The sequence below is a fragment of the Microtus pennsylvanicus genome, chromosome 18, assembly GCF_037038515.1.
Source record: "Microtus pennsylvanicus isolate mMicPen1 chromosome 18, mMicPen1.hap1, whole genome shotgun sequence".
In the NCBI taxonomy this organism is placed as follows: Eukaryota; Metazoa; Chordata; class Mammalia; order Rodentia; family Cricetidae; genus Microtus; species Microtus pennsylvanicus.
The window spans coordinates 21766099-21785095 of NC_134596.1; the positions used below are offsets into that span (position 1 = coordinate 21766099).

General features: G+C 41.2%; 1 protein-coding gene across 3 annotated transcripts in view; it reads right to left on the minus strand.

The window, feature by feature from the left end:
* The window catches only part of Mctp2 (multiple C2 and transmembrane domain containing 2), a 223919-nt gene that overhangs the window by 105214 nt on the left and 99708 nt on the right, over window positions 1-18997 (minus strand). For all 3 annotated transcript variants that reach the window (XM_075952326.1, XM_075952327.1, XM_075952328.1), the window contains 2 exons: window positions 10691-10877; window positions 8660-8753 (listed from right to left, as the gene is read on the minus strand). In XM_075952326.1, coding sequence (XP_075808441.1) covers window positions 8660-8753; window positions 10691-10877 — 281 coding nt within the window. The remainder of the gene's footprint in view (window positions 1-8659; window positions 8754-10690; window positions 10878-18997) is intronic.

Here is an 18997-nt window from a genome sequence, read left to right on the forward strand (position 1 = left end):
TGATGCAGAGGCCATGGAGGAGTGTTGCTTACTGACTTGCTTCCTGAGGCTTGCTCAGCCTGCTTTCTTATAGAACCCAGGACCAGCAGCCCAGGGATGGCACAACCCACCATGTGCTGTGTCCTCCCGCATTGATCACTCAATAAGAAAATGTCTTACAGCTGAATTTCATGGAGGCATTTCCTCAACCGAGGTTCCTTCCTCTCTGATGAGTCTAGCTTGTGTCTAGCTAGACACACAAAACCAGTCAGTACTGTACTGTTTTAAAAGTAATTTCCTGAATATCTACTCTATTCCTCGAACTGGCCAGGACGTGGATACACAAAGCTAACCAAGCTTCCACCCACAAAGACTCTTCTCAGAGGCAGTGATCTTATAGTAGAAACAAATGGCTTATCGACAGATTCATCAGGAAGGTGTTTGTGTGCACACACATAGAGCTGGTCCACCCTACCTGATGGGTCTAGTGAGCATTAATCATAAATGTAAGTATGCCTGTGATAGCTTGACTCATTTGACCAGAGACAACCGCATCACCATTCAAACCCTATCCCCATCGTAGCAGGCATTAGAAAGACAGAGGTTAGTGAATGTATGTGGGAGAACATGTGTGCACAGTTTTATAAAGTTTACACATTTTATACAAGGGGGTCAGGCATCCTTAGATCCTATGATAGTGGCAGAAGTCGTTTTTCCTTTTCATTTCACTTCCAAGTTTCATCCAAGTTCCGAAACATCCCAGCATCCTCTGAGCTTGCCTCAGCCCTCAGCAGAAACCAGGCTCCTCACAGCTGCCAGAATACATCTTTGTAGTCTGCACGGGATCACACCACTCCCTCTCCTCGGTCTCCCACTTGCCATTGCTTGGCTTTCAAGCTATCCAGTCCCACCTCGGAAACCAGCCTCCTTCTTCCCCAAAGGTCTCCTTCGGGATCTGCTTTCTAGTCTCAGTTGATGATCTCTCCCCGCCTTGACAGAGCTCTGCAGGCTTGGAGTTGGGAAATGCTCGGCACTTGCTCCGGCCATGCCAGCCCCTTCTCTGTCTCACTTAGCATGTCACCTTCTCTAGGACGCTATCAAGTGTTCTTCCGTGAGTCCCACACTGATCATAGCAGCAAAATGATAATCGCACATCTGTTGCTGAGCGTGGGAATCAATTCCTACCTCCACTATGTTACCAGAACACAACACGGGCCCACTCAGAAGCACCTACTGAAATGAATTAGGATGGGCTGTGACCCCTGCCTCTAAAACCAAAGTGACCTATGCTATGAGTTGATGGGATGCCACGCAAGAGTAGGATTCATTAAGCACTCATGGCAATACTAAGATACAATTGGCAAATCTTCTACATCCTCCCAAACTTTACTTCAACCCAAGTCCGCATTCTTTGGCAGACAGTTGAAATGGACAGGCTGCCAAAGGCAGATTTATATAGTTTTTAATGTGTTTTTCAAACTCCTCGATTTGGGCTCAGCTGTCCAGGAGGATCTCATGAAAATTAAAAGCATTCAATCACTACCACGAAGTTTCTAGAAATTCCAATTATAGTCGTCCCCCTGAAAATAGGGCATCCTTAGGAGGAAAAGTATTGCTATGGATACAGCTCCCAGAGACAGACAGTGAATTTAAACCATAAAATGGGCATGTGGGTTAAAATTCCCCGTGAACAATAACTACAGGTCTGCTCTTCTGATTCAAGCGGGTTTAAAAAAAAGAAGAAAGAAAAAAAAACTAAACACAACAAAGTAAAATTACAGAAATGCTTCAAAAGTCAGTACTACAACGTATGACTGGGAGACTTATACTCTGTACTGTGAGGTTTCACTGTGGCGTTTCAGTCAACAGTTTTACGTGGGGGAGTGCTTTTATATATAATAAAAATGTGACGAGCCCACAAATGTGCTTTATATAGATAAAATTATTATCCAGATTATCGAAATGTGAAATGCAGGTGTCAGACAGATTAGCACAGGAACTTCCTTACTGAAAAACTTTTCTTTTTTTAAAAAAAAAATTTAGCAGATAACAGGACCAGAAATAACAAGAATAAAGCATCCTACAGTGATCACTGTCAATTTCTAAAAGTGACTGAAAAGTTAAAAGTGATTGGAATGCTTAATAATTCCAGGATCATCTAAAATTAAGGCAGGTTATAAACAATAGGTTAAGAAGACAGAGTTTGACATTTTTCATAAGCCAGCAACACACTAATAAAGTAAATGTAATAAAGAATGGGAAAATAATCTACTGGATATAAAATATATACTAGGCATGCTCATTTAGGTTTTAATTTAACCCTAAAAATACTCATGAGAATGGGAAGATTCACAGTGGACCCATGCCACTGGGGGAGAAGCAACTAACAACTCACACAACATACACATAAACATATATGTGCCTTTCCATCATAGTAACAAGGAGGTCTCAATGAGAAGCAATCACCATAAAAATCAAGGGAAAACACATACACTGATTGCCATCTTCTATAAATTTATCATTAAACTATACAGGCTTAATCAGGCACAGGATTTAGGCATGGGGGAAGAGTTCATGCACTGCCTAATGGACAGAGGGTGTTAGCAAAGTAATGGGTGTTCATCTTCACGTGTTAGATGTACTGAGAGCTCCTCCTAATGGCACAACCAAGGAACAGCAAATGGTTCTCCCTGATTCAGCAATCTGTGTGCCTCCCTGACACAGATGGTACAAACCACCCCTTCATCTGGAATTCTGCACTGGAGGAGGAGAGAGGGGGCCCAAAAGAAAGATACAGATTGCACCTACAGATCTTATGTCCCTAAGGGTCTGTTCACCTTGTAGAGACATTCAATAGTAAGTGATAAAAGTCAGCCCAGTGCTAAGATGCCAACTTTGCTTGGGTTGAGGAAAACTTTAAACATCTGTGGGAAAGCAAACTATACTTCCCAGAAAGCAGCAGTGGCATGGACTGAAATGGACTTCCGAATCTTAGCCCTGCATCAGGTCATGACCCTGGTCCTAACCCATTTACTCATCAAATAAGACTATGTTGATAACAACTTGCATTTCTTGCTCAAAAACAAAAACAAAACAAAACAAAAAACAAAACAAAACAAACATGTTGTCCTTGACATTCCTCTGAAAGACACACTTGAAGATTATTTAATTTGGCAGATATTGGAAACTGTTTATAACCCATGGCTGGTGTTTATAATGAAATACATTCAAAGCTCTCAAAAACGAAGTACAATTCATGGTGGGATGTTCGAAGGGCAAGTAGATGCCAACATTGGGTGAAGACTGTAATTCCAGGTTTGCCTCCTTCATTGCCTCAGGTAAATACCCAGATTCTCCTCCAAACGTAAAGCTCAGCACAAAGATAGGATTGCAATGCAGAAAGAGATCAAGCACAGCACAGCACAGCAGCAATGTTCATACTGCAACATTCAGCCATGCAGCATTGTCCTGGCCTGGTCTAGGTAGAGAACGATCACTCTGGCAAAGGAAGCACACTTAAGTTCCTACCTCTTCCATTTCTATATGATTCATGAGCCAATCTACTGCCATTCACAGGGCTGGGGTAGTAGGATAAGGCACAGAGAGACATAAACATCTCATCTACTTGAATTTTTAAAGAAGGGGAATAATTAAATTCATGGAAAAAAGCTTGATTAAGAAGAAAGTCGATGTGTAACAGAGAAGAGTCGGGAATAGATGTTGAATCTCTACCTGCTTGCTGTGCAAAGGCTATCCACGAATGCCTTCTTACTCTGACATAAGGAATTGACTCCACAGGTTACACCACCTCACAATCACATTGAGACTATCCTGAACAGTTAGACCACTGTAAGCTGAGCACGCAACACTGCTCCCTGTGATCCATCACTGACTCTCAAGTGTAAGAGAAGTGTTCTTAATGGACAATTCTAGCTAAAAAATGTGTCAGTTCTCAAATGCCTTTCTATTAATACATGGTATACTTTGTTATCTTTGTATAGTCTATGAGACATATTTGCATTATTCTTTAACATTATCTATGCATTTGATAAACTGGGGGCAGATGAGAACATACAGTCTCTGCTGGGGCCTCCACTGTTGCTAGGGAACTGGGTGCTCTTACCATTTTTTCAGCTTTGTACAGAAAGGGGGGGGGATTTCAGCCACTCTTTTAAGTCATTAGTTTGAAAGTTATTTATTTTTCTCTAAAAAGCTGAGTTTTAAGCTAAGTGAACTAGATTTGTCTTATCAAGCATTACACACAGGTCTGTTCACCTTGAATCAAACAACACAGTACATCATTTGTTTCATGAATAAAGGCTGCAACCCAGTTACCAGAGAAGTGATGACATCAGACTGAAGAACCCATTGTTGTAAAGTACGAGGTTACCCTATTCTCAAAGAGTTGGTAATACAGCTTATAAGTACATCCTACAGGCTCCTCATTTGAATAACTTTAAGATAGCCAGAGCTAATGTTAGCATAGACCTCAGGACAGGAAAGAAAAAAAAAACCTCTCAGTAACTTTTAGAAAATGGGATCTGAGAAAGACCACCTTCCTGTTTTTAACATGTGGTCTCACAGTGTTACCCAGGATGGCTCCAAAGTTGTGACCATCCTTTCTCATCTTCTCACTCTCTTAGAGATGGACATTTTTAGCTGTGTTCCATCATGCCTGGCTTTCAGATCCATATTACTTAAGTCTTTTCTCTCAGACTCTCCTGTAATCCACATTTGTCTTGAACTTTCTACCTAGTGAAGAGTGGCATACAGCTTTTTATCCTTCTTCCCTCAGCTGTCCAGTGCTAGGATTACTGCTTGCACTATCACAACTAATGTATGCAATGCTGGAGACTGAGCTCAGAACTTCATGCAAATTAGACCAGCACTTTAGGACCTGATCAAAATGTTGTAGGATATTTGTACACTGTTTGAAAATGTATTGCTATTATTGGTGTAATAAAAACTGAAAGGCAAATGGCTAGAAAGAGGTTAATCAGGACTTCTGGAGACAGAAAGGACTCTAGGAAGGAGAAGAAGAAGAAAGGTGGAGCTACCACCCAGACAGAGAGGAATCAGGAGGTACAATGTGATAGAGAGGTAATGCCATGTAGCAGAATATACATAAATGGGTTAATTTAAGTAATAAGAGTTACTTGAGACAAGTTTAAGCTAAAGGCTAAACTTTCATAATCAATAATAAGTCTCTATGTCATTATTTGGACAGAAAAGAAGGTTTGTCTACATATGGCACCCAATGTGGGGCCTCAAATATCCAAACATAGGGCCTGAGAAAGCTAATAAATGTCTGGATAAGAAACTGAACATAACTTCCTAGTCCTATGGTCTCTTACACAGGCCATTGATGTTGCCTGAAGGCTTGAGACAGTCAGCACCATGCACAAAAGCTGAGCCACACTCATGGTAGAGCTGATATGGCAGTTTAATATTTGTCTCATGTATTCAGAGAATGCTTCAGTAACTTAGCAAACCAAGTCCAGACACAGAAATCCTCTAAAAATGTACAATATGTTTTAAAAATATACTTAGATACTCAAGAAAGAAAAAAAATGTATATACACTGTCATGGAAAAAATACTTTAAAGGTAATAATGTCTTTAAAGGAATAATAAAGCAATATAAAAAGATAAAGCCACATAAGTATGGGAAATACACAGGTTGTCTGGATCCTGTATAGTGCTTTGTTGACTTTGAATTTTTAAATGCTAATATACAAGAAACAATAGCAGCTAAAATATATTGGATCATGGAAACTGCTAATTTAAACCAAACTGTATATTTCAAGCGTGTCTTAACTTCAAACGAAAGTCAAAAATTATGTTGTGTTGGGGGACAGGTTTTACCTTTATTTCCAGAGGAAACAAAAGTTATGATTCTCTTTAAAATGAGTGAAGATCAGATTTGATTGGGGGAGATCTGAATATTTTAGCTACAGACATGGAAGAAAACAAGAAAAACTACAGAATCAGTGATATATATGCTGATCTCTCGACATTGGAACAGTTCTGAGACTGGATTAAACATGATAAACCTTGTTGGCCACAGAATCCTCATGACTTATTATTACATGCCATCCTTTTCATGTGGCATGGATAAGTGTTTGACTATATAGGCCAAACAAATTTATAAAGTTAACAGACACTTTTTATGTGCTCAAACTTAGAACAAAATAATCTTTAATGGACTTGTGCACATTATACATTCTGTCCTTGTATTAATGCAGTAACATACATCACATTTAAAATTTGTATGTTTTCAGGAAAAAAAAGGACCAGGTACCAACAAACCAGTAGCCCAAGTGATCCAGCCTCTCCGAATGCCTCTGTTCCGTTTTCCTCAAAATTCTGATCCAGAACAACTTCAAAGCTACTAGCTGAGATGGTCTAGCCTTACAGATTACTCTAGCCAGGACTTCCAATAAACCCTGCACTTTCCCATTACACAGAGACTGGACAACAAATGTTATAACTAGTTTCTTCAGGACTTAACCATTATCCCAGTTTCTCAGGGTCCCCTTAAGATGTTGTCACCTTCATATACAGGACATGTCTAGAGAACATGAGAACCACATTCTCAAGAGGTGAGGTGGGTAGTTTGGGGTTGTTCAATGGATTGTGAATATTTATCATCTTTTAGGGGGCGTCTTTACAAGTTATTATTAGTCGATGTCAGGAAAAAAATCTGAGCAAAGGAGAATAGATTCGGGGATCTATTTCTGAAGGCAAAATGGGATATATTATAGAAATGATGAGATAAAAGGTAGGATTGTTGGGTCTACTTTTGTACTAAAAAAACTACTAGTCTCAAATATTTTATATTAGTATGAATTTTTGTATATTGATACAAATTTAAGGTTATTTTTGTTATATTGTGTATATGTTTCTACTCTTGTTTAAGATATTGTACCTATGCAATTCATTTAAAGATGTAATGTAATGTAAAGTTTTTAATCATTGAAAGCTATTTAGGATAATAAAGAAAGGTAGGTTAATAATTATTTATAACAATCAAACTTACAATCATGTTAGATGTTTTCAAGATTAAACAGAGATATATTTTAAATAGATAATCTTCAAAGACCTACATAATATGACACTTAAAATTTCTTAATAACAAAAGGCTTTTCTTGACAGTAAGATAGATACATCTGCTCTTGGCAACAATTTACTTCACAAAAGGATGATGGGCATCAAAGAATCTCTATATGGAACTTGCTTTCAATGTGGCAAATCTAGCCAGCCTCAGGACTAAACATACAGACATACAGACACACACACACACACACACACACACACACACACACACACATGGAGGGGGCATGCACACATATCTATGCATAGACATGAACCCACATATATACAAACACATACTAGACACAAGTCCATATATAAAAAATTGTTGAGTATTTTATCTAAAAGACTTAAAATTACTATCTTTTAGAAGGTCACAAAAACAGTTCTTAAAATCTATTCACTGTGACCTTCCTTGGGGTGGAGACAAATCATTTTGTATAATTACATAGTAGTCCTTTCTTCCCATGATCTGTGGCAGGGTGCAAACTTCTGGAAATTAAGTTCCTATTGAGGTTAAGTTCAATAACTGTTTACAAAAGGATAGCTTAAACTTAAAAAATTCCTATCAAGTTAAGCTTCTAAAAACTTGGTCTTATGGTCAGGTGGCGATGGCGCACGCCTTTAATCCCAGCACTTGGGAGGTAGAGGTGGGCAGACCCCTATGAGTGCGAGATCAGCTTGGTCTACAAGAACTAGTTCCGGTACAGGCACAAAGCTACACAGAAAAACCCTGTCTTGAAAAACCAAAACCAAAATCAACAAACAAACAAACTTGGTCTTATGAATTTTCAGCTTATTAAAACTTAATGTAGAGCTAGACAAATGGCTCACAAGTTAACACTTTCTGCTCTCCCAGAGGACCCACAATTGAGTTCCAGCCCCCACAGTAGGAAGCTCACAGTGCCTGCATATGCAGGAGATTAAACCCTACACATCCTTCCATTGTGTTTGGTGTGCAATGTAGCCATGAGAGGGAAGTGACTGGTTGGACTTTGCCATGTCTGGAAGACCTTACATGTTGCACAGCCCGCTGCAGAACAAAAAAGGTCCCCTTGGGCCTCCACCCAAAAGTCCAAGTTCACAAGGGACCAGGAGAGTATTCCTGAAGGGCGGCAAAAAGCAGAAAGCAGTCCCAGAGCCCGGACCTTGGTCACTAACACAGTGATGCTCAGATCAACCAAGCATTGCCTGTTGAAGATTGAAGGGCAGCATTCAGCAGCAAAGTGAGCATGTGAAGGGGGGCAAGGAGCCATAGGAGGGACTTCAGCAAGCAGGGCCCGGAACCACCATTTGCAAGTACAGAAGCTGAAACTGTGAGGCTATCAATCCATTAGTATTTCAGAATGCCAAATGAGCTACTACATGAATCCATCTGGGCGGCATTATTTGAAACGAAATGATTTTGTGGGAAATGCACACTGTGAGAAACAATTGCTCCCGTGTGTGCTTTGCCTCCTATTACTTTATCCAAAGGAACCCAATAGTTACTTCTGCTTATTAAGTGTCTGGTTTTGCCTGAAGCTCACTTTGAAGCAAGACAAATCACAGTAACAAGAGTGAACGAAGAGGCTTATGTTCTTCTCTACCTGAGAAATCAGCTGCCAAGAGGTCCACCGCCTTCAGAACCTTCACCTGGAGAAGGCCAACGTCTTTCACGTCTCTCAGTGAGTTCTGTAAGGCCTGTGGAGACACGGGAGGTTAAACACAAGAGAGAATGCATTACTCGTGCGTGCGCCGCTCTTGCCGTGAAGTTCCCCCGGAAGTATGTTCCAGATTTATCTCCCCCTTCCTCATAAAATTCTTAGAAGAGCTGCGAAGCTGTGCATGTCAGACACCAGGGCCGTTAGGCATGCATCACAGCCAGATGAGAAGAAAATTGACTGAGAATTAATTAACTGCAGCCTCAAAATAAACAAATTAGAAGCACTCACAATCTGCTTTTAACATTGCCCCCCGGTGCTAGCATAGATAACCCACTGGGAAAATGTGTGGGTGGAATTACATTCCTTCTCCCCTGCCTTTTCTCATTAAGGCAACTTTTCAACTACCTTTAAAGGCAATGGCAAGCTGATCTTGTTATTATAAACTTTATGGATACTGTAGGACTAACCTTCATCCCATTGCAAATGCTTCCGATCAAGGAGAAATAATCGGAGATAGAGCGAAACTCAGTTTCCTGATCTATGATTAAATCTGTTCCATTCATTAAATGAAAACTTGGGCTTCTGGCACCACCCTGTAGTCACATTCTCTTTAGTCTTTAATTAACATTTTCCATAGATTGAATACATTTACTCATGATGCTGAAGCTGGTGCTGTACAGCTTCTCTACGCACGTAGCATCCTTACAAACACGCGTATCAGAGACAAGCAGTACGGTACCTATTTTCATGCCTATAGAAGGTGTCTAATAAAAAAAATGTAGCTTCAAAACCATCAAAACGGTTGTCATTCTTATTAATAACTAAAAAGATGGGATAAGCAGGCTCTAATGACTTAGGGGACAACAGTAAAACCCTTGTTATTTGGGCATGTGAGGGTAAAACAGCCAAAATTAATTTCTGTATGTTTGGCCTAATCTAACACGCGGCAACTCTAAGAACTTTTGAAAACTATTCTCTCCATGTACTTTTAACCGAAACAAGCCAACCAGCTAGTTTTTGAGATAAATGGAAGCTTTTGAAGTAAATATTACTATAATGTAAAGGGAGAAATGCTTTCTACAAATGGGTACTCTGCCGGGATGGTAGGCATGTGTACCTGTAATTCCAGTGTGGAGACTGAGGCAGGAGGATTAGGATCTGGGGAAAGTCTGGGCTATATAGTAAGTTCTAAGCCAGCCAGAGCTATACATAAAGACTGTATGATAGTGTATTCTTTCTCTCTCTCACATGCTGGCTCACTGAAGAAACTCAGGATGTCTACTTTCTTAGTAGCTTCAAATGCTAAGATATTTTCAAAGCAGTCTTCATGATGCCGCAAATACTGTTTTATAAATATAAAGCATGCTTCATAAATTTCTGAATCCACTTGAATTGCAACCCACTGTCTACTTGAGGAGTGTATTTATTTCCACCTCCCATTTACATAAGGCCTCAGAGAAGACAGCCACAGTGAATTCCGCCCAGACATCTTCTGAAGATAACAAACTGGCTCGCCGAGTCTGCGCTGACCTGAGATGCAGGTCTAGAATGCTCCCTCGTGAAGATTAAGCATTATCCAATCCAATACACTTCCACAATGAAGACCTCTAGAGGCACTGGCACTACACGCTATCCTGAGGACAGTGTGGCCACTGACTAAAGAATCCTTGGTTCTGGATTCTAGGCCTTTGCATTCAGCCTAAGACAGAAATAACAAACACATGTTGATTTACCAAGAGGAGGAGACAAAATAAGAAACAATAAAGAAGGCCATAGTACCAGAAATAAATGGATAGATAAATACTGAATATACCATTCACCCCACATCTTATTTTGTGAGACAGGGAGTTTAACTTGCAACAGAGATCTCTGTTGGTACTTTTGTCAGTGTACAGACTTGGTTCTAACTTCAAACTGCACGTTGTTGGGAGGAGTCAGGGAGGAAGGGGCCATGTGACAAGGCCATGCACTCACATATCGCTGGGAAATCTGCTTCCGCTCGCTGGGATCCTCCAAGGGGCAGACACAGAGGTCGGAGATGGAGACTCCAGTACAGGGAGTCAGGGTGATCAGCATGAGGAGGGCCCCCAGGCAGCTGTCCAGAGGCAGCTCCAAGCAGTTGTCTTGCTTCAGTGGGAGGCCTGAAATATCCACTTTACACCTGGGGACATTTCAGGGGATGGGAAAAGCAGGGATTATTCCAAAGCCATCGCAAAACTCCCAAGCCCCCCATTTCACACAAACTTCCTCAGTACCAAACTTCACTGTCTGGGCATGGGTTATTGATCGAGGAAGGTTGCCAGAGTCCCCTGGCCCAGGGTATTCTCTAGGCCTAATGTGCTCTAAATTAAGGATTCTCTTTCATTAAAGAAAATGAAAAGAAAAAGGCAATAACAGAGTATGACAAAGCGGGGAAAAGATGCCAGGTCTTTGCCAAATAAGGGCCATAAAAGGACAATACAATCAAGAATGAGGGAGAAGAATATTGTGACCTGTAAGAAAGGGCGGGGGCGGGGCTTTCCCTGTGACTTCCCTATCCAAAATAAAGGATCAGGAGTTTTTGCACAGAAAGAGAAAACTCAGGCCAACCACATGGGGTGGGGGGAGAGTGAACACATGTCATTTTCTCCCCAGTCGATTAAGGCCAACTGGAAAATTTCTAGTTACAGAAATATGTTGAGGGTGGTTTCCTAATAGGCAGGCTTCCCAGGTGAGTTTCTCGCAGACACAGGGAGATGGCTTGTTGTTGATGGATCCCGTCTCTGCCGCACTGTCAGCGAGGCTGTAGGCAGCTGCTTTAAATTACAGGTTTTCTGCCTCTTAAGAGCCAATGTGGCAGAGCTGCTGAAACCCTCAGACACATTCACCTACAGAAGCAAACCCTCTGAAGGCAAGGCTTCAGGGCTGAGCAATTCCTTTGCCCTTTGCCTCAGCACTTCCAGCTCCAGCTTCCCCTCAACCACCCTGTCTTACTTGAAGGGTACAGGTGGGTGAGAAGCCAGGAAAGCACTGAGGGGCAGGAGGAGGCAGGCCACAGAAGCACTGAGATTTCATTATTTTCTACAATTCTCAGGGATTCTGTAGAGTTAGGAATACGATGAATATTCAAGACTTTTGGGGAGAATAGAGGCACTGCCTGTTGCAAGGAGTGAAAGCAGATATTTATACAAACTTTCCAAGGGACTTTGTGTGTTAGCAGAGAACCAGGAGCAGGCGACCTTACAGTAAAGTAATGGCAATTTGGAGTCACACAGATACAAAGGCAAAATTCATTGAAACAATTGGGTTCTCCCTCACAATTAAAAAGGTAAAAAGCAAATTACCAGTCTATTCCCATTTTCATTACAGGATCAAAATTCACATATTAAAACTAAACATGCACGGGCTTTTATTTGCTATTTATGTAAAGAAACCCCAATTATACAAAGGGATATTGATTATTTTATATATATTATATGTGTTATTTTATTTTCATTCTACAAAGATTTATAATATATTATGTATAAATATATAGTAGTCATTATATCAATTTATATTATATATGCTGTATATAATAAATTCTCAAATATTTTTAGAGTAAGATTATAATACAAATATGTTTCATTTTCTGTGCTTTTAATCAAAATTATATCTTCTATAGCAATAAGAAGCTTTTGTGAAATAATATAGTGCTACCCTTGAAAAGAGGGGTCACTTAGTAGTTTTATTTAATAAGCAATTGTTTGAGTGGGTAACCAAATGCGCTTAATAGAGAAATATCAAGTGTTATATGCTATCTTTTAGCTACAAACTCCCACATTATTAATATTACAAGAGTATGTATAACTTAAGAATATTATTTTCCATTGTTAAGGATACTTTAGTTTAGAAGCGAAACATACATTCTCTAATTTAATCAATTTGAAAACTTTTTGTCTAGTTATCCATGAGGTTTAAAACCGCCATTGCTCTATGTGATGCTTGGTGACCAATTTCACTGATGATTTGGGGGGAAATTTTTTTTTTTTAGCTCATTGCGAGAGGTAAATCCTCTGCTCCTTATTAACAAAGCAAATCTAAACTCTTCGAGATGGAAACAATATAAGTTCAAAAATCAATGAAAGATGCCTTTATTACTTAAAATCTTAAAATGACAACACAAGAAGATCCTTTTTGTTTGCTTAAATAATTTTATTAATTCTTTAAAAACTTCATACATTGCATTTTGAGCATTTTTATCCCCATGACTGCAATGCATTTGTCTGAGGGAATCTACCAAATAATTTTGATCCATTTCCTGTTTGTTTGTTTGCTTGCTTGCTTGTTTTAAGCTGTTCCTGAAGTTCAGCCAACATTGTTACTGCTTTTTATAATTCTCCGCGTTTTCTTTTTCCCCACTAGCTGTTGTAGGTAGATGCAGGATTAATCTGTACTAGCTACAACGAGGATACGAGATCAACCTCTCTACCTTTTATGGGCAAGGCACGGAGTTAGCCTGTCGGCTTGTTACAGGCAGCACCCAGTATATTCTCACACAGAGCAAACTCTTTCATGTGAGGAAGCAGAAATTAGTCGCTGTGGTTTGTAAATCACCATCTCTACTGAAACTCCTCTACTCCCTTATAACACAAAACTACTGGATTACTAGCCGTGGAAACAAATATTGTTTTCTAAAAAAGTTTCATTGACACAAAAGCAGGCTTTGACTCCTGGATTCTAGTTGCCAATCTTGATGCACAGAAATGCGATTATTGGGGCTGTAGTGAATTATGCCAACAGAAGTATTTTTAACTGCAAGATTTCTTGAAGGTAATAGTAACAGATCCACAAAGGCATTGGAGATATTAATGTAAGAAATTTTTAAAAATATGTATTTTTTTAATCTCACTATACCCTATGAAGCCAGGTCAAAATACCCAATGATCTGTTTGTCAATAAAAAAGGATAAATAAACATGATTATAAAATTGTTGTGCTGTAAGAAACTCAACCACTCAGAACTTCCTTATAAGAAATCTGGTTAATGAACATTAAGGATGTATATATAGCTGTCACCGGGGTGCCAGGCTTTCCTCCTTGTGCAAGGTCAGGATATTCAACCCATAGGACCCGTGGGGAACCAGAAAACACACATTCCAGCTTCAGATCTTCGCAAATCAAATTGACAGGAATACTGGAACAATTCATAGATTCACCTTGTGGGGAAAAAAGGCAGAGAGGTCGCCAATTTCTGCACACCTAGAGAGAAGCTGCTGTATTCACCACCATGACACGGGATTCCATGGCTACATGCTCTACTCTGTTTTCCACCTTCACCCAGAGATGTCAGCAGCTTTTCTCCACCTCTTGAGATTCTATGGAACAAAGGAGCTCCTCTCTTCTGTAGATACGTGCCTGCATTTGTGCTGACTTCCTAAGTGTGTGTGCCCTGGGATATATGTCGAGGTCAGAAGGCAAATTCAGCAGTTGGTCCTCCTCTTCTACCTTGTTTTAGAGAGGCTCTCTTTGTTCTCTTTCAGACTGGATCCTGAGATCCCTGTATTCTCCCATCTCCAATTCCACCTCCCTAGAGCAGGGCTGGGATCCCAGCTGTTCACACTATACTTCCAGCTTTGACGTGGATTATTGGGATTTGAACTCTCCGTGCTTACATGCAAAGCTATTTGGTCCCCTGCACCATCACTCGAGCCTCCTCTGTCCTATCTTCAGGCACTCATTTTACAAATCTCTGCTTACGTCACACTGTCCCTGGAACTCTGTCTACTTTTAGCCAGAAACCCAAGGTCATTTGCATGCTTCTGGAATCCACAACCTTCTTACCAATGGAAGAGTCACTGTTGGCTACTTGCAGAGGCCAAAACTTAGTGCTTAAGGGCAGGAGATTCACCTCCATTATTTCATAATGAACCCTCACTTCTTTGAAGCCTGCCCAGCACACAAGAGGGCTCTGTACTGGTGGATACAAAGAATGCTCAATTGCCAATGAGGTAAGAACAACTACACCCCCAGTCACAAATGATCAAAACCTGTCCCTTTGTCTCATCATTTCACCGTCACTGTGCCTCCCCGGTCTAGAAAACACCTGCAGTAAATGGATGTCCTGAGCTTGAGGTTAAGATCTCCACCGTTCTACCCACCTGAAGAAAACAGAGACTAGCTTACTCTTATTATTTCTCTGACATTTATTAGAGCTTCCCTCTTTCACGGCAGGCTGTTAAAGTGCTGAATTAGCATTGTTTCTGACCTCCTGTTCCTGTCTTTCTGCATTAATCCCACAACATTTTAATGTTTTAATTCAACACATAATTTTACCATATCAGTCAGCCAAACCGGCCCAACTTTGACTCGCCGTGGTAGCTTTTAACCTCTTCTTCATTACCATAATTCCATGTTTTATATTACAGACTGGTCGGCTTTTAGCTTAAATGCAAGGGGCAGGAAAGAGTGCTACGGTTCGAGAAGCTGTAAATCTCCGCAGCTGAGGAAGTGGTGGACAGGAAGGGAACGGGGGAATGTGTCAAGCCCGGTTGTAAAAGCAGATCAACGACACGGGCTGCAATTTGTCCAGAGAAATATTCCAGTCCGGATTGTTCACTGCTTCAAAGCCACTAATAAACTGGTAGGATGTCAGAGCCACTTTAAGGCACCATCTGGGACCGAGGAATGACCGTGAGGCAGATCAAAACAGGAGCGTGCATTCTCGGTGCCAGGCTTTGCAAATGGGGTTTAGAATACTCTATGAATCAGAATCTCTACCTTCACCTTGAAATGGAACATATCCATTAAGAAAGTGATTTCTTTGAAACAGCACAAAAATGGAATAATTGATATTCATCTTTCCTTTATACTTTTTCATTTCATTAACAACAGAGGCTGGAGGATGGCCGAGTGGATAAAGGGATTGTCGTTCAAGCAGGAGGACTCCAGATCCTCGGCACACACATAAAAGCTGGGCATGGTGTTCACAACTAACTCTGTGCTGGGAGCCCAGGGCAGGAGCGTTCCTGGGGCTTGTTACTTGCTTGTATTGCTAGTTATATTGTAATGCATGCACACATAGCTGGGACTGGTTTCTCTTGAGTTTATGCCCTCCTTTCCTAGAGAGTTCACTCTCTGTGCCTCAGAGCTGACCATTTCTTTTTATAGTTGCTTTGCCAATAAAACTACAGTGAGTTAGGCAGCGTGATTTCAAGGGAGGCTGGCTCTCGCCAAAAACATGGTCATCTTCGGGACTCCATCAACTCCGTCTTCCCAGCTCCCTGAGTGTCAGGTAGAACCTGTGGGTGGATATGCTATGGCAAAAGGGAATCCGGACTCTAGAAAGCCTCAGAACATAGATGCAGAGAAGAGACATTCTAAAGATCACCATTGTGTATGTGACCCCAGCTCCTATAAGCAAAGCACCTACATAAATACACATATTTACATAAAGTCTATATTTTGAAAAACATACTGAGTTTTACTGCTTATATTTAATTTACTTGTACTAAATGATTTCATTTTTAAATTTTATACTGATCTATAGTTGCCATGCAGAAAATTTCCAAAATTACAAACAGTGATGTAGTGCCCACCATAGACTATATCAATGGATATGCCACTGTTTCTGACCTGAATGTTAGCCATTGTCTCCATTATATGGCAAAACAGTCAGACACGCAGTGGGTTCATTACTAAAACCACATAGTAACCCCCCAAGTGTGGTGTTTCTTCCCCATATCAAACTATCTACAATGGGAGTCTTCACCAAGGAGAACTTCCTTTGAGGGGTTTGAAAGTATTAACATGACGCTACTCTCCAAAATAAAGTGGAAGAGGGGTCTCGGGAGACAGCGAACATTCGTTTACCCTGCTAAAGACTCTTCGACTTTTGAATAGTTGAAATAAGAATAGCTAAGTCTCAGAGTAAATGATACAAAGGTAAATAAACTGTTGGGGAGGGGACAAAAATGTTGAAAATGTAGGCTCATGAGAATGGCTCAGTAGGTAAGGGCACTTTTAAAGGTACTTGTACAAGCCTTATGATCTGAGTTTGAATCTGTGAGCCCATGGTGGAAGAAGAGATTCAAGCCCTGGAAGTTGTCCTCTGACCTCCACGTGAGCGTCTTGACATATGCAAACCTGCACAACCAGACACTGCTAACTAATTTTTTTAAGTTGAAGTTAAAAAGAGAAAGTCATAAGAATGGTCTACAAGCAACTTGCCAGAAAAAACTGCACGCTACCCCAATGGTTTGTGGTTTTGTTTGTTTATGAGACAGGGTTTTGCTGGTAGCCCGGGGTTGGCCTCAAACTTACGATCCTCCCAGCTTAGCCTCCTGAGTGTTAGAATTACAAAATCCAAGGCACCTTGTCCTGTCATTCTGTCTCCATTAAATCTGAGATGGAGTATTCTACATGAGTAGAGACTTCGGTGCACCTCTATTCACTGCAATGCAATGCTGTCCAGAGCCAGGGCTCCCAAGAGATACTTTTGTTATCTTTTGAATTGCAAGAGGGGAAAAAGGAAAAGGATGCCCCCAAAAGAAACAAAAACCCTTTCTAACCATAAAGACTGATGAGAAGACAGGTAGACATCTCAATTACAAACAGGAAATGTCTAAAATAATTAATGAACACTTGAATGGCAAAACACAGGCCATACAGGACATCTCTGGTTATTTTTTGTCTCTGTGAAGCCCCGTAACACTCGTTTGGAAGAGCATTTCCTATTATGTGACGGAAACGTGACAATGCAGTGACATGGGACATACAAGGCATTATTATTTGCACCCACTAAAATAACCCTGGGCCATTCATCACCGGAGGCCCGAGTACCCTCTGCACAGATAACATTTCGGGACACAGAGTTCTCTGAGTTTCCTAACTTAGCCACACTCCCAACGTTCTGATCCTTCTGCCCTTGATACTGGCAGGGCTGTGACATGTCAGAGCGCCGAGGATGTCGGACGTAGAAAATGTCTGAGGATTTCAGTTCCCATGCGTGGGCAGGGGAGAACAAAGCAAGGCTAGATTAGTAACTGGACATGAAGTGACTGACAAACCCACACCTGCTGGATCTAGGCTACGTGGAATGACTTAGCACGCTATGCAATGCACCCAGTTGGTCCAGCAGACTTAGGAAAGCCACTGGTGCTGCCTAACAAGTGGGCAGTAGGGAAGATGGTGCGAGGCAATGCCAAATGTGCTCAGCAGGTACAGGGTGAAAGGCAGAAACTGCCATAGCTTCTGGTGGCTGTTCCCTTAGCGGGTACCTGGCCATGCATAATGGAATGCAGACATCATGTGCAAAGAGGCACATGCCTGTCTTTGTAGAATCGTGGGAAGTAATTGGTGTCAGGTGGATGACAGCCAGCCAGTCTGCTACCAGTATCTCGTTATATGCCAGGGAACACCACATAACAGGACAGCTGTGTTGAGAAACAAGAGGGGGAGTTCAGTGGATGTTTAATTCCTCTTGCAACTGCCCCAGGAATGGTGAGATGCAGAAAGCAAGAAGGGTTAACACGGCATTGCCAGGTCCGACGTCCTATACCAAAAACGGCCTGCAGAGAGACAATTCTCTGAAGGAGTGCTTAGCTGGCCTCATGCCAAGTCTCCCTCGGAACTTCTTACTGTTCTTTCTGCAATCCCTCACTGTAAAACGAATGGGTTATAGCAGATAAATTACGTTAATCTTTCGTTTTGAGTACTAAAGCCTTGTCCTTGGCTGGAATCCCAAATACCAAGGTGTACTGGCTACATCGGAGAGGTGAAGGCACCCTTCTCCTCCCCCAGCGGTGGCTCAGATCATAGCCGGGAGCTGAGGCTTCAGACTAGAAGCTAGCAGTGAAAATAGCTGCTGGTATCCCTTTAAGCATCTGTGTTCATCATTGAAGATATGTATACAAGTTATGCTTCTCGGGGGAAAACTAAAGGGATTTAATATAAATAACTGGATCCTTAAAGCCCCCAATCCCGGCCCTGGAATTCATTGTCCTCAAGCCCAAGGCACTGGATGACTTGCCCTCCTTCACTGGCAGGGCCCAGCTGCCCGAGATCAGAAATAAGGTGAACTTCTTCAAGGGTTTCCTTTGTGTCCACAACAGTCCAGGCACAGTGTTTGAGATTTTATTGTATTCCTCATGACTATTCTATGAAGAAACTATAATTCTTATGTCATTATGTCACCCACGGGCGACCACATCAATTGAGTTGTTTGCTTGAGACCACCTCCCTCCCAAGCAATCAAATAAACGACAAGACAGCTTTTGTTGCTTCAGACTCCATGATAGTTTGTCACGGAACCCATCAAAGACATTGA